We start from the raw sequence: 21,986 nt of genomic DNA, 5'->3' as shown, positions 1-21,986 counted from the left end.
GAACTTTCCCATTTCACTGAACGCTACAATCGAGAAGGATCTTGGCTAACTACCAATCGCTGAAATGGGACCAACCCAGGAGGATGGATGATTGGAAATATCTGCATTCATTCTTTGCACACTTCTTTTTGTGAGAGGCTCTGTCGGGGAAACAAAACAAAATAAAGTAATACTCAGGGGGATTTGATGAGTTCTTGTATTAGAATGATACCCATTAGAAGCCACAGACATCGTTCTTACTATTAATATTAATATTATATTGTTAAAGCCTTTCGTATTGTTATCCACAGAGACTGAGCGTTTCAAGGACTGGTTCTTCACAAGAGAGCAAAGGTCCCTGAATAGCACGTGCTTTGTAATGTTGAGCAAGTTGATTTGCAACGGTGCGTATTTTTAATTTTGTAATATCGTCCCAAAGTTTTGACACCCATAGGTATGGCAGACACACACACTATCATATTTCTACATGAAAACGACAATGAGGCATTCTGTTTGGATCATATGGAGGCTGAGCCTCCTCCAGAAACTGGCGCAAAGACATTAATAAAAAATAATACATAGACTGTATTTAATCGTCATAGTACACGTGTGGTTCACCAAATGAGAATAGTGTGGAGCTCTCAGCATTTCAAATATTTGGAAGCTCTCTGCCATGCTAGGGTGACTGGGGAGTTCTAGGTGGGTGCTTAATCCATGTTTGTCATATGTAGCTTCAGGGAAAAGACGAGAAAAGTCGAGGATTAAGACACTCCGTTTTAGCTTATTGAAACACACAGGTTATTTCTCGAGTGTTGCAGAAGTATCGTCGGAGAACCTGAATGCTAAAAATGGTACTAGTGGAGACCCACTCCAACGTGGTCCAACAGCTACCACGGACCGTTTTCAACGGTCTTGACCGAAACTGACTCTGTCGTCAGCACATGTGAACTTTATGACAGTGCAAAGGTGCCACCACTGCATCTCATCCGACGTATTCCACCCCATCTTCCACCAGGACCAATGCCTGGCAGCGATGCCCATAAACCAGCCCCACATACAGGACCATGGTTGGCACGCGGCATTTGCAACCTGGCTGGTCGATTTCGAAAGTATCTGATCTGGTGGTTTACTCTTTCAGATTCTTCGACATCTAAAATGGGGTCGGGGTTACTGGAAGCGCCGGTGATCTGCAGGACAGGCTTGGTGGATGTGCTTTGAAACTAGCATAGCCTTACACATGTCTTCGGGCTATCGTATCCTCCTTCTTCGGAGATAAGCTTGGTCTGGCTGTACTGCTTTGCTTCAAATTCAGACGCGTGGAGTCTGTGTCGCACCTTCCTGGAGGCTGGACGTTGGGATGTGCGTCCAGATCGTTGTGATTCTTTGGGTATCATTCTGGTGAAGTGTGGCCGCATGACATGTATGCGTATGCTGTTCAGAGCGAATTCAGTTGCCTCCTTCCGACCTCTGCGTATGCAGGCTAAAGTTCGGGTGGATTAATATAGTAGATATAGTTGGGAGAAGATTCACGAGAATCTCATTAGTATCAGGGTAACGCGAGTGGAGTGGAGAAATGTGCGAAGATGGAGCAGGGTTTTAGTGTTGGTTTGAAGCTGTGTGACGTGAATTTTAAGAAAAGAGATCCCTGACACCCCCCGAGTAGTATACGAGGTAATAGACACATGAAAATAACTCTCTAGTACCAGTTTCTGAAGGAGAAATTGGAGCATGATCTCCTGCCCGTACAGTGGATTGCGTATCACACAAATTTAGGACATATGAGGTGACGCTTGAAAACTGGGGAGTGGAGAATCCGACATGTGAGTTAGAAACGTACTGCCTGCAAGTTTGGATTATGTATCCATGAAAACTTTGGGGATGCATGACGGAGAGATAATCTAACACAGACCCCTCAAATAATGAATTCAGCGATCGGTCAAACTCACCTTACATCTCAGATCCCACTGATGTATCGTACAATATTGTTGTGTGTGTACACTGCGCTCTTGCAGCCTATTGCCATGATGTTCTCTAAAGCCATTCGCAAGCTTTCTACAGAATTTATTTCCGAATTTGCACTGATATTCCAGAAGGTGATCTTATCTGCTGTCCACAGACAGCATGTCTCGCTACACAACCTTCAAAACCATTCCACGCAGACAGAAGGGTGGCACGAGTAACCGTTTGCTAGAGAACCTGCAGCCTCTCCATACGAGCATCTGTTGGGAAGAGGAAAAAATAACACGATAAAATCTCAAAGCATATCCTGAATGGAGCAGGGATACAGACACTCTGTTCGACTTGCAGTCTGAAAATGTCCTCTCCTCCATGAGCATACTCATTGACCAAGCGTGGAGAATTGTCCAGAGTTTGTAACTTAAAGGAAAGAACCATCTAGCCGAATTCTCGATGCTTGATGTTGCGGGCCAGCAAGGGCTCCAAGCTCTCGGGCAAAAACTTTCTAGCAAATATAAAACAGAGATGCCCCGACTCGCCATTGTAGGTGCAATCATGGCCACTTCGAATCCGCTGATAGAATTCCACGGCGTCATCCTTCCCAAACTCGCCAGGATGGGCGCCTCCTTTGGTCCAATCCACTGCCGTCACACTCCTCATGGCCACTTTTTTTGGGAATTCGATATTCAACATGGTAGGAATGTAATGCTCGTCCACGTAGCAAATTGGTTTACAGAAATCCCGAAATTTGGGATAATACTTAACATCAGAGACAATGTAGGTTGCGAGCTCTCTGTCTACTTCAAACCACTGAGATCCCTTCCTCCACTGTTCAATGGACACCTCCGGAAGCATCCTCTCGTCATAGCGACCCCTGCCCACCGGCCCTGGATCGTCAAACGCTCCGACAAAGCTCTGGTTCGACTTCATGAGATAGTCGTACGTGAAGTTGAAAGTCCACAGAGGGACACAAGTCTCTGAGAGCAGGACGAACCGCTCATTATCTTGGTCGAGTAGCGCATTTGCCAGCAATCGTCTTTCAGCATCACACATTGAGAGGTCACCCCATTTTGTGGCCTGGAATATTTTCAACAATTTTAGCCCGAGTTTATGCGTATGAACTTGCAATGTTTCTTAAGTTTCTGTCTAAACCATATTCCGGTTACCCGAACTGTCAATGCAGAGACACAATGATAGACCAACACTTGCGCCCATTTAAAAATGAAAGAAAATATAGCGGGATGCCCTAAACCTATTACGCGGATGTTCTGAACCTCAACAAAGTCAAGAATTGGACGACAAACGGAGTGACAGAAACAGAGAACTGCAGCCTAAGTGTTTCAAAACCCAGCTTCTAAGAGGGAAAGAAAAAAGAAAAAAAGTAAAAAAGAGCCAAAGAACGAAAAACCACCACAATGGTAGATGGTAGGAGTTGAGGGGGATGAATGTTTTGTAGACCAACCTGGCTTCTAACATGCCGGCCGAAGAACGGAGATGTTTGCTCAACCTCCAAATTATATCCAGGAAGAGAATGTACGTAAATGTTGTATCGATCCTCGTTACCTTTGAAGTACATCTCCCAGAGTGGGGCCAGAGGTAAAGGCCCCACCGCCAGGAACATGAATGCAATTTTAGGAATTCGAACGACTTCGGGAGGCTTGGGGCGACGGTGAACCATGGATGCGCTCCACAGGAGCTCCTCGTCCTCCATCACATTCAAATAATAAGGGTTAGCATCTTCGTAGTCGAGTACGCCTCGACCGTGCCGCTGAGAAATTCTAGCTCCCCTGGGAGACAGAATGCCCAGCCTCAAGTAGCTCAGAAACTGAAGTGTCAGGAAAACGCCAAGCATCATTCCTGCGCCCAATATGAGAACAAAGTTGATTGCCCTGGAAAGCTTTGTGGAAATTCTTCCTCCCGAGCCATGTCTTCCACCTCCGATCCATCGAGGAGATTCGATCATTCCTACAGACGTAAGACCTCTGAATGCTCTGTGCAGAAAACGTCTTCCCTTGGTCCAGAGCTTCGACCATCAATGGCACCGTCACTATACCTGCCGGTATTATCCAAGATCGATGGTCCTTTCCTTGTACGGAAACTTTAAACCAATGGCATTGAAAAAATCCTACAAATGTGTGATGTCACTCGTCACAGAGCTACTTCTACTCGATATTTTTGAAGCTCAAGCCACTCTAGTTCCCTGTGGAGTTAAAAAAGAACGAATATAAAAATCTGTCCCTCTCACCTTGATCGTTGGAAATCGGGAACAAAACTTAACTAAATCGATCACGAGATTAGTTAGTGTGTACCAGCTCTTCAATGAGATATTAATGAAATAAACTTAATTGGAACGTCAGTGTCTTCATCAGCTCGCGGTGCTAGTGTCCTACATTCCGCGTTTCTGTGACCAATTTCACACTCTACGGGCAAGGTTCACTCTGATCCAGGTTCTAACCCTGTGTTTTACTCCAGAAGCTAAATGTGGTTGTAGCTGCAACCCAGCTCTTCAACAAGATTAAAAAAATAAATAAAGCTCATACACACACACACAAAACCTTCTCATGCCGACAGCATTTCAAATTAGAGTCACCAGGGTAGCTCAAGAATTTCTACCGACCGATAACCAAACCCTACAACTCGTGAACTCACGCTAGAATACACTAACAAACGCAAGCGTCAACCCGTAGAACAAACCTAAACGAATTTGACAAGATCAGGGATAACTCCAACCAGCCGCCAAAGCCGACATATGAGATCGACTAGCGAAGTAGGAGACGAGGAGGAGGAGGAAGAAGAAAACCCTGCGTCCGCGTTGAAAGTCTTAGAAGTCCCCCGCCTCCCGTGCAAGACGGCAATCAGCCAATGATCGTGCTGAAATACAGACCACCGAAAAGGCATAGTGAACAAGCACTATGCACAGTGTTCACGTCAGCTCCGTTACGGCCGAATTAGAATCATACCCGAGAATCCGGCATGGACAAATCCTCCATCGTAACTTCAACGATTGTCCGGGGCAAGCAAGCAAGTCCACCACGGGGACGGCAAATGAGACGACGACGAGACGACGCGACACACTGGCCTGGCCTGGCCTAGCCTGGTCGTGGCTCTCATCATCCCACTCGTGCAGTGCTGCTCCGTCACTAAATGCGACCACAATTTCGAGCGGGCCCACGACACCAGCATCATACATACAAACACACCCTCACGCGCCATTCCACGCAAATGCTGCTCGATGTGTGGCACTCACTGCTGGTGCCGGAGGCGAGGCGCGGCCACGGGAGTCCCTCTGCTCTACACTCATGGCTCCCGCTCATGGGACTCCGCCACGCCCTTGGGATCCCCCCTCCTCGGTTTCCCGTGCCCGTGTGGACTTTCTATTGCAGCTCTTGAGGCTCTGCTCTGACCATTGATTTTGTTCTTTTTCTCAAAGTGCTGAAGATGTACTGAAAAAGACCTTTTTATGTCTCGACTTTATTTGTTTGTATTGGATATATTAAGGGTTCCAGTCTTTTCTGGGTGGTACACAGATTTTTAAGTGTTTGTATTTATAGTTTTCAAGCTTCAATCATTGGATCAAGGAATTGACTTTGGAGTGAAAGTTACCAAATGGAATTGTTGATATTGCAATATAATAATAATCATCATGTGTGTATATATATATATATATATATACAAATATATATTTAAATTTAATGTTTTTTTTGAGTTGGGTGGAAAACGTGTGTTTCAATTTAATTTGTGAAAAACAGATACTTGTTTTATAAAAAACCAAACACAAAATTTCTGCATGCAGACTTCATGGTTGTACTGAGCTTCAATAGTTCTTTTGAATTTTTAAGTATTTATTTTTAATGAATTTTTCCTGTATTAAATTTGTCTGCTGCGAAATCTTATATTAGTTTCACTCATCTTGTGCATGAGGTGACTTTATATTATTTTATATTCAAAAGAATGCCAGAATTCATGTGTGCACTCTTTATTTCTAGTGTACTTTGAACCTGCCACTTTCCAGTGTTCTTTTTGTGGTTTGGTCCCAAGACAGTTCCAAAAGTAGAGTGTGCAAAAAGAAAGAAAAGTACCAACAATACAACAAAGCAAGTCATCTGCACGTTCTAAAAGTCTAAAAAGTAAAATGAAAAATCAAATTAAATCAAATCATGTTACCAAAGTTTTTATTTATTTATTTATTCTCTTCTGTGTTCTTTTCTACCACAGAAATACATATTGTTGTAATTTATTAGCATTTCATGACTGCAAAGATTATAAGAGTATGTATTTCTTTTTTTTAATAGTAATAAAAAAGTAATCAAACTAGATTATAATAATATGTAATTAGGATTGAATATTTATAAAGGATTTAATTTTGAACAAGTTTGCCTTTCACTACTTTTTTTGCTTTCTTCTTGATTTTTAGACTAGTGTTATATTGAAGACATAAATAAACATCCATATATTGAGATATTTATTTTTATATTTTAAAATAATCATCAGTTTAAAAGCTGAATATTTTAAAATAAAGTGATTAACTTTAGAAATAAAAACACATATCCATATATAATGCTTATTTTTTGACTTTCTGATCTTAACTGGTTTATTTACCAAATATTATGATGGTTCTTGTGTTAGCTTTATAATTAATACATATATAAATAGATATAGATATGATTTATGTCATAAGAGGTTAATTTTTTAGAGTATATTTATACTTCTAATAGAAATTTCAACTTATTATTAATAAATATTTAATAGAATAAAAAAATTATATATATATATATATATATATATATACACTCTTATTCTAACTATTTAAAGTCAACAGCTAGATGCACAATCTCTTTTTATTGTGTAGACAATCTATTACTTGTTAAAACAAATATATAAGCTCAATAACACGAGGTCAACTAAAGTGCAAGAGCAATGGCAGTGAGAAGATAAATGGGACACTCATAGTGTTGTCACTGAACTCAGAGGAACAACTTGAGTTTGGGACAAAGAAGGTAGACTACTTAAGGATGGATTAGTCACTGCATTAGGCAAATGTGAATTATTGCAAAGCACATGTGGATAGTAGACACAATTGACTTGTGGTAGAGTATCACTAAGATGGAAGCCATGTATTATAAGCATGTGCAATAAATAAAGTTTATTATTATTAATTGGTATAAGTATTACTAATCCTAGACAATTCATAGAACTTTGTCTTATCAAGTATGTGATCTAAACCAAATACAAATGCACAACCAACACATTTTCAAGGAAAGATGAAAATCTAACACCACTAAGTCAAGCTATCTCTTATACCACAAAGAGAGTATCAAAGAATGCAAGTGTGTGTAAAGAAATCCTAAAACTTTACCAAATCATTTTTATACATTTTAGCCTCATTAATGTCAAGCTTGTTGAAAAACTTGCAACATTAGTGTATTATTTGTATAGCATAGGAAGGTATATGTATAATAAAAGATGATGTCCATCTTGCCATTCTCTTATTTGATCATATTATATTGTGCTTCTAAAATACTTATCTAAAATCAAAATTACTTTCAAAATGATAAATTACTCATTTAAAATTTTGACATTAAATGTAAATCTATTTAGTTATTAATAATACAAATATATATTAATTTATATCTAATATATATATACATATATATATAAATATATATATTTTAAAACCTCATAGATAATCTTTTTATATATAAATCGAAGAATGATAGTTAAAGACCATATATATATATATATATATATATATATAGAGAGAGAGAGAGAGAGAGAGAAGAACATTTATTGCTTTAATAAAAAAAAACTCAACATAGCAACAAAAGTTTAAAGCAATAGTTGAACAAAGTAATATGGTCCATCATTAAGAAGTTTAGAACAACTTGAATATTAGAAAAAGATGAATAAAAAAAATCAACACTTCTAAACAATATTGTTAGAAGGTTGAAACTAAATAAATGATTGAACAACTAAAATTTTCACATTGTTATTTAAACCAAATCTTAAAACCTAGACACATTTGATACATGATAGAGATTTGATCAAATCTTGTAGAGGAAACAAATTTGAACACATTTCATAGATAACAAGGCTTCTGCTACAATTTATTCATCCTTGGAAAACCCCCTCCATTCAAGATAGATTGGTCCCCTGTCAATGTGAATTTGTAATTCTTGCTAACTAAACATATTCAACATTTTTCTTCTTTTCATTGGTTGCATTGGTTATAAAACTAATACTTGCCTCACATATCAAATCCAAGACTTCATAGAAAAAAATTCCAAAAGATCCCATCCATTCAGAAATCATTGATTTTAAAAAAAATATTAGTGAATGAAGGACATGGCTTGACATTGGTGGCGTTTGGAAAACAATCACAGATTCATGAAAAAACCACTTTTGCGTGAACTTCAGAACCTTAATACAAAAAGCAGTAAGTCCATAACAAAGGTCGAATTCAAACCACTTGGGATATGTTGCATACAAAGGCAGACCATGAAGGTGGCGAAGATCAGACTGGACCATACAGGACTAGAAGAAGCTCTCAGTTGTAACAAAAAGCACCATTGAGACACACTCACCATGTTCTGAGTTTCTAAATCACTCACTGAAGCCGTCATGTGCACATGTGCATGTGGGTTGGAAGGGCCCATGCTCTATTACACTCAAAAGCCCAAATTATGGACTGAATCTGTAGACAAAGGGTTGATTACTACGCTATAGACAAGAGCAGACAAGAGAATATCACCACAGTACCGATGTAACAGGTTTCTATCGGCGGGTCCAACCATGCTGTCTGTGCCAGAGTTTCCTGCACTACATTACAAACAGGAAAGGAAAAATCGGAGTTTTATGTGTAGGCGTCAAACGCGAGTAGTGATACATGTGACGACATTCATCATTCTGAAAGTCGTCTTAGTGGACGAGTATGTACCTGTACATGAAGCTATTCCTGGTAGAAAGTTATGGAGCGCTGCTCAATTCGCTGGTTCCAGCCGAAGCACCGCGACAGACTGGCAAACCAATCCTCCGTTTGGTCAAGCTTGTTCACAGTGGGCATGGGGTATTCACTCATAGAGATCTGCATCGATTCCCCCTTGCACAATTGCTGGCGTTTTTTGCCGTCAAATGACACCCAGGCGTTGCTTCTGGCTTCATCCGGCACCTTCAGCTCCAGAAGTGCCGAGTCAGGCAGGATAACCGGCCGGAAGGAGAGCGAGTGTGGGCAAATGGGTGTGAATAGCATGCACGGCACGTTGGGGTGGACCATGGAACCTCCTGCTGCGGTGGAGTATGCGGTACTGCCCGTTGGGGTGGCCACGATCACTCCATCCGCTTGCACCTTCGTGATGAGTCGGGATCGCTCGTAGCACTCGATCTTGCAGAGATAAGGGTTGGAGCCGCGATCCACTACCACCTCGTTGAGCACTTCAAACACTTTGCCAGGAATGGGTTTCCCATTGCGAAAGAGCTCACACCGGAGTCTCATGCGCAGAGTGATGTAAACCCCGCTGCCGTGAATAATAGATTTCAAGTCCCCCTTGAAGGCCTCGAAAGCATGCGATGTCAAAAACCCCAACGAGCCCAAGTTGAAAGAGATGACTGGAGGAACAGCTTCACGAAACAGATTAGATGCATGGAGGATCACACCGTCCCCGCCGAGGCACACCACAAAATCTACCATCTCGTGTAGTTCACTCGTATCCTGGTTGTAGAATGTCTGCACGAACCCATACCCGGGTATCCTGGCAAACACATCGTGCACATCTGGCTCAACCATCACGTTCATGCCTTCCTGGTGAAACAAGTAAGATGCCACAGTCTGTGCTTGGTCCATGAGCTCCATCCCAAGCTTTTTCAGCAGTAGAACAGTCTTAGGTGGCGTTTTCCACATGAGCATCTGTTGCTGCGTGCTAGGGTGTGTGAAAGCAAGAGTGGATTCTTTCACCCGCTCACGGGTGCAAGAGAAGCCATCTGTTCGCACCAAATACATCTCTGCTTTGCGTCTAGATTGAACTCTTACAACTCCAGTGGTGCTTGCACACATATCCCCTTCGACTATTGGGGCGTTCTCAACTTCAGATCTACCCTGACTTTCGGCAGGGTCTACCCTAACCAATCCTCCATTCCGCACAACTGGTTGTTCAGATCTGGAAGACACTTCTCCGTCCACCGCAGCGCCATTACTACTTTCATTTCTAATTTCCTCGCCAGCTACATCACTATGTGCACCAGTCTGTTGATTTAGTCTTCCATTCTCTTCTGAAGTTTCAGGAAATCCCCTTGGCTCTGTCACTAACGAATCATTACCTGCGTTTGCTCGAGGAATACCTGGTTCTGCTAATCTCCATTGTCCAGCCGGCCCGGCAATCCCACCTATTTGATCCCTCCTTGCTGTGCTTTCAGCTAGATCGCTAATTCCAATTACAGGCCCTGCTCCCTGAGGGGTTGTCTTCCGCCGTTTCATGAATTGGGACATTGAACTTTTATTGAATACATTTGGACCAGGACGTTGAGCCTCAAAGGAGCTTTTAACTGCTGTAATCATGCGCTGGTCATCCTCGTCACCACTGGAAGATATCTCCATAGGAGTGATGGAATCCTTAGCATCCCGGTCTCCTGCGTCAAGTGATCTGGAGTTGCTGTAATCAGAGGCGCCTTCATCAGCTGAATCATCTGTAGGGAAACGCAAAGCTGCACCTACATCATCACTGGTATTTCCATCACTTGAGAAGTTACTGCTATCTAACGAGCCCTTGGTTGGGTTACGCATCCCTTCTCCACTAAGCTGAAGTACGTACTCCCGCCACCTAGACACCATGGCACAGGCACGCCCCACTCCACCTTGACTGTGCAGATACAGTGGTTTATTCTCAGGGACAGCTACCAATTTAGCAAACTCCTCGACTTGCTCTGCCGTGGGAGCCGTGCGAAAAGGCACGGGCATTTTGATTATCCTCAGCTTTCCCGTCTTCTCTGCAGTTTCAAGCATAGATTGCACAAACGGACTACCGGATTGCTCAGCCCGCATGTCCACCACAACCTTAAATCCTTGTTGCAGAAGCCACTCCACACCCTCCTCCGTGACCTGTCCTCCTCGCCAGAATGCAATCTCTTCATTCTGATTAAGGTTAGGGTTTCCACCTTGGAAAGGGCATAACTTAACGGCAGCAAGGTTCGGTATGTCAGCATGGTCTGGGGAGCCTGGCAACCTTGGAAAACCAGCATCGTAGCATATGTTATGTAGGCGTTGTAGCGGCCTGTAAATGCTTTCAGGAATGAGAGAGGGATATAGACATGTTTCGAGTGCCTTTTGAAGTGATTCACACGACTCCTTAAGCTCCGCCCGCAACCGTGCCAGCGGAGGAACAAATCCAGGAGAATTCACCATGTTGACGAACTGTCGGCTTCCAACGACCTCCAGACGGCCCTGCTGCAAGATGGCCCCTATGCGAGCAAGCCCAGCAACAACTTTTTCCTCTAGAACAGGGATATCCCTGTCATTTGCATAGCCAGCCTGCACCAATGTCAAAGTACGTAACGAGGACATCACAGCCGCGTGCAAGACTTCCGCCAACCTGTGAATGCGACAGTACGCTTCCACCTCCGCGAGATCTCCCGGCGGCGGCCCATTGCGAAAGAGTCGAGATTCCTCCTCCTGTGCTTGGAGCTGGACAACTTCTTCGATGGAAAGAGACGGCGTCCATTCAGCCGACAATGCCTCGTTTGAGATAGCGTCCACTGGCCATCTTGCCTTTGGCGGTGGTGACCCAATTTTATTTGCATTACAGGACATAAATCCACGCTCCAGCCGCCGAAGCCAAGTAGAGGAGCCCCTGCCATGGCTGTGATTTCTGTCCCACCTCACTCCACAGGCTCTGCGGGGGACATCCGTCTGAGGTAAACCGAGAACAATGTTGTACACTGCTGTTGCCATTGTCCGTTGCTCACTCACCACGGAAGGGGCAGATCAAAAGCCCAGCTCATTCCCACTCAGTCCCCTAAGCCACAAATTTTCAGTTTCCACAGGCATAGACCTCATTGTGTGATGGTCATATCAATCGAGTGGTGATTCTCCAGAGGCGTGTTCCTGCAGAATTGAATCAAACTCTGTTATCAGATTCGCAGGAAAGATAGTTCCATCCCATTGAGGGGTTATCACACGGGAAAAGAGAAAGCTAGTCGACACTAATTGCGGTGCAGCTCCTCTGATTTGTCATCATTATCGTCAATTCATGCTCGAATTTCCATTCAACTAATAATTCTTCGTATACATCATCCAAAAAATTCATCGCTCCAGACAATAACCCACTCAATCTAACAGGAGAAGGAAAACAACAAGATTGCCACCCAATTCCTCGTTCAAAAAGTTAGGAAGAAGCATAACCACAACATTCTAGCCAAAATCCACTACGCGTGGAGCCAACCGGCAGCAATTGCACAGTTCCTCCACAATCGAAACAAGACTCAATTCCGTTTTCAACTCCAACATTTCGTGCCCCTCAACAACCTACCATTTCTCCGCCCAAACCTGTCCGCGGCATGAACCAAAAGCTCTGGAAAACCCACAAACATGGACAGAAATCTACAAGCTTTTCGCCACGAACCACCTCGCTGAAACACAAAATTCACCGGGAACTAGAAGACAGGCATCCGCAGAATCCACTCACCGAAACAGAAAGCCGCGCTTGCTTCATTCAGCCCACACAGGAACCATGCCCACCTCCACTAAAGCCACAACGCCAGTCCGCCTCCACCAGTCCACCTCCACGGCCTCTAATCCCATCACCCACCAACCTCAAATCTAAAACGAACACAAACACAAAAAAAAAAACCTACCGAATCTCCGCGTCACCGAGCTAACTGGCCAGCTCGAGGCAACAGCTAACAACGGAGGCCAAAAATTGGGCAAAATCGGTGCTGCAAGACTTGTCCTTGGGAATGGCGAGGTGGGGGTGGGGCGTGCGAAAGCGTGGGCAGCAGCGGAAGGCAAGGCAGAAAGACGACGATGATCCTGCGCCTCTCAACACATATCCATCCTCCTCCGGATTTGAAATCCGACCGAGCAAGCAAAATCCGCGAACACCAGCATCGCCGATGTGCTCGCCGCTAATTCGACGACGACGACATCACGCTCCCTATTCCCCTTGCGCTGCTGCTGCTCCTGCTGCTCATGCTTCCTCCCTTTGCTATCCCTAGGGAACTCGGGAACTCCGCTTGGGAACCCCCGCTCACTTCCTGGGGGACCTGTTCCCATCCTGGACTTTGAAGGTTCCGAAACATCTCTCTCGCTCTCGCTCTCTGTAATTTGTTTTGTAGTTGTATTCAATGCTCTGCTATTTGTCAGGCCTCTTTTATGTTTTGGCTTTGTTGCGTTCAGGGCTGTTGGGGAGGGGTGTGGTTGCTGAGCTTGTCATTCTTGGGCTCGGGCTTCCGTTGCCCTTGCAGCGTCCGTTCATGTCTGTATTGTGACTGTTTGTGTGTGAGTGTGTGATGGGCGGCCGACACAGTGCCGACACCCGGTAAATGTGGCGGTTTTGGGTGCCCCCCCCCCCTCTCCCCCTTTCCTGGGGGGATCGGTGCAAGTGTCCACGAAATGCTGTGCAAGGTGGGTGTTTTCATGGCGCCTCTCTCGAAGTGCTTGCAGTGTTACCCGCTTTGTTTGTTTGTTTGGTGGTATTGGATTCCTTTAGCATGCAGGGGTGTGTACAGATGAATGCATGCATGTGTAAATCAATGAATAAATGCATGTGTGTGTACAGATGAATGCATGCATGTGTGAATTTGTAAGAGTGAGAATGAGGTGATTTGAATAGTGAGTGTGCACCATGGTGTTCATGGAAGATTTAAATGTGCAAGGTTTATCATAACAGATCTTTAGTTCAAGAACAAAGAAGAAACTAAAACAAGGAAATGTTATCTTGAATTTTAAAATTGAGATGATTATGGAATTGGTGGGGTGTGTGTGTATATATAGATATATATATATATATATATATATACTAGTAGAAACTTGTGGCATTGGGCACAAAAAAGTTGCAAATTTTAAATTGTGGTTGTTAAGTTGAAAATCAACCACTCTTAAAGAAATATTGACCAAGAAAAAGAAAAGAAAAGAAAAGAAAAAATAGCATATGTACAATAAGGGAATTATTTATATTCCTTCAGTATTATTGATTAATATAATTCTTAATTTCAACAACACCTTAATAGCTAAATTAAAAGAATTCTTTAGAAAAAAATCAAAAATCAAAAATCAAATCAAATAACAATGGAACCATTTACATTTCTTTAGTGTTATTGGCAAAGATAAATTTTATTTATTTCAATAGCTAAAATAATTAATTTAATAGGGTTTTAGAATAAACTACATTTGTTGTGATTTTTTTGGAATTTAATATTTTTAAATAAAAAATCTTGATTGTATTTTAAAAAATTACATTACAAAAGGATAATATTAATTTTTACATTATAAAAAGACAATATAGCTAATAAGAAAACTTTTTTGTCTCAAGCAATTGGTCAATTAAAAGACTTCTTCAACTTTTTGACTTATAACCAAACTTTCTTATCTTGTCTTTTAGCAAATAAAATTTTTAATTAGCACAAAATTATTTTCAATGGTTTAATGGTGATTTTAATCACCAAAGATGTTCGTTTATCTACCATAAGTCATTCAATGAACATTCACCTAAAGAATAAATACACAAAATTATTCATCTATTTGATGGGCACTCTCAATGTACATAAAAGAAAGGCCTATCCAAAGGAGGGAGAGCAGCATCATTGGAGCTTCCTCGACTTTGAATAGTTTGGTCATTGCAAAGGCAAATTTGTATCTTAGAACCTTGAAAATGCCATCCATTGCTAGATTTATAGATTTTTCTATCTATTGATTGATTCCTTGACTAATTGATAAATAGACATGCATTTGTAAGGACTTTGAATGATGTTGGATCTTTGGCCTTGTAGGATTCTAGCCTTGCTGGGATTGTCTTTAAAAGAACATGGTTGATTCTAGATAGATGCTATTGTCATATTACATGTATTCTTGCTTGAAAATGCACTAGTGTTGTATTACGTGTGTTCTTGCTTGAGGACGCATGTGGTGCCTAGCAATAGAAGGTAAGTAGGAATGCAAGAACAATTCTACCAAATCTAATAGAAACTTAAATTAGCTTAAGTAGACTTTAATAATCTTCATTGAACCTCAACCAATCCAAAATAAATTTAAAAGAAGTTATAAAAGAAACACAAAGAAGTCCCAAACTAATTTCATAGAAAAATAATAATTTTTTTACAAAAATATAAAAAAAAATTTTAAAAAAATAACAATAATTATAAAAATATATTAAAAATAAAACCATTAAAGAAATAATAAAGAATTCTAAAAATATATTAAAAATAAAAATCCTAATGTAATTCTAATTGAAACCTTAATTAAATCTTAACCAAACTTTAGGTCAAATCTTAATTAAAATCCTAAGTGAACCTTAACCAAATCGTATGTCAAATTCCAATGAAATCCTAATAAAGTCCTAAATCCTAAATAAATCTTAAACAAACCTTAATCAACCTCTAGTCAAGTTTTAAACCAAATCCCAAGGAAATCTTAATTCTAAACAAATCCAAAATTAAATCTTAAACCAAATCCTAAGTCCTAACCAAATCGTAGACAAACCTTAAACCAAATCCTATAGCAAGTTGGAATCTCAACATCTAATAATTAAATCTTTAATATCAACTCAAAATTTGCACACTTCTTAATATCCTAGTTAAAAACAAATATAAGAAAGTTGAAATCAATTGCACTTATTAATTGAGAGAAATATAAGATAATCTAATTAGGTGTTATACAACCTCCTACTCCAATCTGAATACTAAACTTCCAATGCCAATATCTCCTTCTTGAACTATTGAATTGCTCTCAAATTTCATCTAAAATATTGGAAGTCGAGTCTAATATCAACAAAAAAAATTTAAACTTTAATACAATTGACATGTTGTTGAATAACTTAAAAATACACATTGACCTTCAAACTCCAATTTTTGAGACCTCAACCCACAAAAACCTTCACACACTTTGATCTAATAATATGATTGACTTCAAAATTTGCACATACATTTACAACTAGTACATCAATACTTTTTCCAAGTTCACTTGTATAAATACCATAGAACTCATGAAACCCTCAAATTTATAAACATATTTTTATTTCTCAAAATCTAAACCAACCAAGAACATCACTAACTTTGAAAATCCCTCAAAAACTCAATATAGACTCAATTGATATAAAACTAATGCCCAAAAATCTTTTCTCAAGTTTGGTGTCAAATCTTGCTCTCCAATCTACCAAAGAACTTTAAAGTCACTATGGGTGTGTAATTTTGTGCCTCAAGATCTGATTTCGACTTAGGTTGACAATTGGTCCTTTCTAGATATCAATTCTTGGTTTCTTGAAAAACAATTTGCTAAAATATACTCTTAATTCTTGCCTACACATGACTATATTATTTTTTTAATTTTATTTCCTTGATTTGGATCATTTATGCTTTTACAAAATAAATAGAAGTACCTTCCTTAAAAAGACAACATTAAGACCAAATCTTTTACTTCCTTTCTATCATGTATCCTATTTTTTTATTACATCTTTCTACTAGGTTCTTTTATAATAATATCCATATTTTTATTTTTTACTATATAATTGTGTTATCACATGACATTAGGCACCTAGCTATGGAAGATAAATAACAATGTAACAACAATCCTACCAAGTCTAATAGAGCCTTAAATAAACTTTAAGTTATCCCTAATAACCAAATCAAACTTTAACTCACTGAAATAAATTTAAAAGAAGTCATAAAAGAAATATAAATATTCTTTAAAAATATTATAAGTCAAAATCCTAATATAATCCTAATTAAAACTTTAATTAAATCTTAACAAAATCCTAAATCAAATCCTAAATCAAATTCTAATTGAAATCTTAATTAAATCTTAATCAAATTCTAGGTCAAATCCTAATGAAATCCTAATAAATTCCTAAATCCTAGATAAATCTTAGATAAGTTCTGAACCAAATCCTAGGCATATCCTAATCCTAACCAAATCTTAGACCAAATCTCAAACTAAATCCTAATCAAATCTTGGATCTTAAACAAGTTCTTAACAAATCCTATAGCAAAATAGAATCTCAACAACTATTGATCAAATTGTTGACATCAATTCAAAATTTGAATACATTTTAATGTCTTACTTAGAAACCTGCATAAGAAAGATGAAATGAATAGAACTTAATAATCGAGAGAAATGTAAGATAATCCAATTAGATATTAGGTGGCTTCCTACTCCAATTTGAATGCTGAACTTCAAGTGCCAATATTTCCTTCTTGAATGGTTGAATTGCTTTCAAATTTCACCTAAAATCATGTTAATCAAGTCTAGTATTCATATAATGTTTTTTTTACTTCAATCCAATTGATAAATCACTGAAAATTTTAGAAATACTCACAAACCCTCAAACTCCAATTTTTAAGACCTCAATCCATAAAAACCTTCATACACTTCGATCTAATTATTTAATTGATCTCAAAATTTGCACACACATTTATAACTAGTATACCAATACATTATCCAAAATTTACTTGTACACACACCACAAAATTCAAGAAACCTTCAAAAAAATATTTTATAAATAATGAATTATATATGTATGTGTTTTTATATATATATATATATATATATATATATATATATAAGAAAAAAATCTTAATCAAAATTAAAAAAATATATGATAAAAAATCTAATATTATAATAATTATTTATTTTATTATAATTATTCTTATAATTTATAATATATAAAATAAAACGTAAATATTTTGATTTTTAATAAAAAAAATTCATATACAATAAATATTCTAAATTTCAAAAAAGAATTAAATTTTGAATTTGATTTCAATTTTTAAAGTTATTTTAAAACTTAATTTATTTTAAAAATTAAAATTGAATATTCATAATTTTTATTTTATGAAAATAAAAAATACATAAAATTTTAATTCCATATCCATAAACATAAAATTATAAAGATATAAAAAAATTTATGATAAAAATTAATTAATTATATCTTTATTATCTATTAATAAAAAAATTAAAATATTTATTTTATACATATTATGTATTTGGTCTAAAAAAATATTATAAATAACTAATTAGTAATCTCTTATAATTTAGTTCGTAAGTTTTTAAGTCATATAAATAATAAAATATGTAAAACATGTGACTACATATAATATGTGACTATATACAATTAAAAATTATGTATAAGATAATAAATTATTATATTTATATTTAAAAACATAATATAATATTATACATGCTCATATTATTACCATTAATATTATTTTATATTAAATCTAAATATTACTATTTTATGATTTATTTGTAGTTATTAAAATATAACAAATCAAAAAAATAAGATTTATATGGATATTTATTTATATATTATTTTTCTTCAAAATATAAATAATAATAAAATATAAAAAAATTATTGCATTATTTTTATATTAAAATTAATACTATTTGATTTAATATCAATATTTTTATAAAAATTTAAAATTGTAATAAAATCTATATTAATTATAAAGCATGCAAAACTTTTTTTTATAATCCATATATGTATATATACTAAAATAAGATATTTTAATTTATTATTTCAAAATGATATAGTAAATATAAAATATAAATTATAAAATATATAAAATCCACATATTTTTTCTTTTATCAATATTATTTAATTAAAAAGTTAATAAAAATATTAGATATTAATTAATACAAGATTGAAATTTAAGAATAAAAGTTTTGATTAAATTTTGATTATGTATGTAAGAAATAATAAGAGTTTTTTTAAATATACATTTATCATAATAATGACTTGTAATTTTATTAACTTGAAATAAAAAGAGCACAAATAACTTGATAAAAATTCTAATTAGTCTTTATAGAATGTTTTATTAAAAAAAAGTAGCAATACCTCTATTCTAGCTTGTTCCAAAAACCTCTCTTTCATTGTACTATGAAGATTGTCTTCTAACTTTTTAAATGTATTGATATTGTAGATCCAAAGCTTCTTGGTGAGATCTAAGGCTAAAATAAGCTAAAAAACCTTGTTGATATCTTCATTGGCTTAAAGTTCTCAATGTGGTTATTTTTTAAGTAATTTCACAAGGAAAATCAATAATATTAAATCTTAATATGTATTATAAAAAAAAACTATTAGGATACTTTCAACTATCTAATGGCTTAACAACAACTTCTACTTGTACTTGAAATTACTACTAATTTTTATAATTTACATGTAATTATCATTGAGTGACTAGATGATTAATATAAATTATCTACCTGATGCAAATAAAAGGATCTTGCTTGTTATAAATCCAACCTCATTCCTACAATATAGCTATAAATATAAATTATTTATAATATATAATGGTAAAATATCAAAGACCTCTAGAAACAATATCTACAACTAAAAAAAAGTACTTGTTAAGGACAAAAACTTGATGAAGACAAATAAATAAGTGAAATTTTTTTTAAAAAAAATAAAAAAATAAAAAAGAAAGTATGTATATTTAAAAAGAAATTATAATATATATTGCCAAAAGATAAAAAATTTAAAGATCCTTAAAATTAGATTAAAAGAAAGAAAAGAATTGATAAGAGTGAAGAAGGCTTCACTCTTGCCTTTGTATATACTATCTAACTAAGAGCTATATGAAAACATTCTATAGGATCCCTAATACATGTTTAATTTGTAAAACATGTATCTTAACTTATAAGATAAGTTTTATATATGTATGCCATATAATTAACTTATACTACAAACTCTCAATACATGGCTAATTTGTTGGATAAATATTTAATTTATTAATCACCTACAAATACATACAAAAATAAAATTATATCTATGAAGTTTTTAAAAAGTATCTTTATAAGATATTATAAATTTATTTATTTTTATTTATTTATATAATTTAAGTAATTATTCAAGTAAATATGTATGTTGATAATATTATCCTCTCTTTTAAAAATAAGTTTCATAAGGAGAAGTGATCACATGTTGATGAAGTCTAAAATGCAACAATTTGTATTTGCTACATACTTTGATCTTTATTTTCTTTGAAGGTAACTGATAGATCTTTTTAGCTATCAATAATGTCCTATTTAAAGACAAGAAGACTAATTTGATATTTGATCATTGTTGAAGCCTTTGTAACTTCCTTCAAATAAAATATTCATATTACCTTAATTAATTGTTTTTACTTTTAATAAATTCACCAAATAATAGAAGTCTCTTTTAAAGTTGTGATATTGTAAAAATTGTATCTTGTCATCTATTCAAATAGTAACATGTTGTTCTTAAAGGTCTTCATCTCTATTACGTTGTCTTAAACGCTATGACATTTGCAATGTCTTGTTTGATAAGTCAACAACTAATAGCTCTTGAATTAATTTGTTGGCCATTTTTTTTCTATCTTGTTAGTACTATTAATTTAAAAAAATCAAAATATACAATAAAAGATAGAATAAAATCTTCATTGAACATCCTTTCTTTTATAGCAAATATTTGTTTGGTTCTTCATCTTGATTTTGATGGATGTTATTAATAAAAAACTTTGATCTTCTTTATTGAATTTTAAGATTCTTTGTTGGCTCCCATGTACATTCATTATTATTATATTCATACCAATGAACAAGATATTCGAACCTAAGTTGATACCACTTTGAGTCTAAAACTTCTATGTCAAATTCTTAATTATTATCCACATTCATAGGAGGCAGTGGCATTTATCTTCTTTCCAAGATATTCATTGTTTTATATGGCTTAAGAAGAGATATATGAAATATGAGATGGATCTTCATAATCTTCAATAGATATAATCAGTTAGCAATTGAATTGATTTATTCATATGTAGAAAATGGTCAAAATCTATAATAATCCAATTTGTCACAAAGACAAATAGTCTTAATATTATAACAATATAATCATACCTTATTGCCAATATAAAATTAAAGTAGTTCCTTACAATAGGCATCTGCTTTGATCTTTTGTTGTTCTTGAGCTTCTTTTAATTATGCCTTCATTATTATATATGACTTAAATAAATAATTTTTAAATTTTTTGCCATAAGATTATTAAATTTTAAAAAATTAAAAGTATTAAATCAAAATGATAATATTAATTAATAAATAAAGGTATTTTTTGAGTAGAAAAATATATCATATTATTATAAGCGAACTTTGTCAATGGCAAAAAAGTAGTCTAATCATTTTATTGGTAGCTGATGATATTCCTCAAATATTACTTCAAAACTTGATTCATGTACTCCATTTGTTCATTAATTTAAAAATAAAAAATTAAAGATAATCTTATCTCTATATTTAAAATATTAATAAAAATTCTCTAAAATCTTAATACAAATTGATTTCTTATAATCAATATAATATCTTTAAATAATCTATGATAGAGATAGATGTTATCAATAAAAAAAATTAATTATTTCTTCACTTATAATAAATTTTATATATGATACAAAATATGCCATCTTGATATAATAATCTATTATTAGAAATATAAAATCATAAGAACCTTAGATTGAAAGATCTATAATAAATCCATAGAAACAAAAGATCATAGTTGTTTTGAAATAAATAATGGTTGAAAAAATCCATAAGATCAATGATAAGGAAATTTTTATTTTAAACAACTATTACATGATTTTACAATTTTTTTGACTATCTTCCAAATTTGATGCCACCAAAAATCTCTAGATATTAACTCCAAAGTTTTATTGTATCCAAAATATCTGATTATTGAGAAGTTATTACAAGCTTAAAGAATACATAATTATACTTTATCTTTTAGAATATATAAGTAATTTTTGAAATAGAATAGATTATTTTTTAACTAAAACTTTGAAGTATCATGAAATTTAGAATAATTATTCTTAATATCATAAATAAGTAGAGTAGAAAATATATTTGATTGAACTTG

The 21,986-nt window shown here is 35.7% G+C and overlaps 2 protein-coding genes across 2 annotated transcripts; both read right to left on the bottom strand.

Moving 5' to 3' along the window:
• Positions 1-1,839: 1,839 nt before the first annotated feature.
• On the bottom strand, positions 1,840-4,359 carry LOC112295628 (glycosyltransferase BC10). Its single transcript, XM_024547459.3, has 2 exons — positions 3,398-4,359; positions 1,840-3,012 (listed from the first exon to the last, which is right to left on the bottom strand). The coding sequence occupies exons 1-2, from the start codon at positions 3,896-3,898 to the stop codon at positions 2,374-2,376; spliced, it is 1,140 nt and encodes a 379-aa protein (XP_024403227.1). The 5' UTR covers positions 3,899-4,359; the 3' UTR covers positions 1,840-2,373.
• A 4,197-nt stretch (positions 4,360-8,556) lies between these two features.
• LOC112295308 (putative NAD kinase 2, chloroplastic) lies at positions 8,557-13,073 on the bottom strand. The gene is made up of 2 exons (XM_024546682.3): positions 12,606-13,073; positions 8,557-12,025 (listed from the first exon to the last, which is right to left on the bottom strand). Exon 2 carries the CDS (start codon positions 11,870-11,872, stop codon positions 8,882-8,884), a length of 2,991 nt encoding a protein of 996 aa, XP_024402450.1. The 5' UTR covers positions 11,873-12,025; positions 12,606-13,073; the 3' UTR covers positions 8,557-8,881.
• Positions 13,074-21,986: the final 8,913 nt, after the last annotated feature.

Source organism: Physcomitrium patens, chromosome 18, assembly GCF_059467195.1.
Source record: "Physcomitrium patens ecotype Gransden chromosome 18, ASM5946719v1, whole genome shotgun sequence".
In the NCBI taxonomy this organism is placed as follows: Eukaryota; Viridiplantae; Streptophyta; class Bryopsida; order Funariales; family Funariaceae; genus Physcomitrium; species Physcomitrium patens.
Note: the sequence above shows the minus strand (reverse complement) of the source record. Positions and strands in the feature narration are given on the sequence as shown.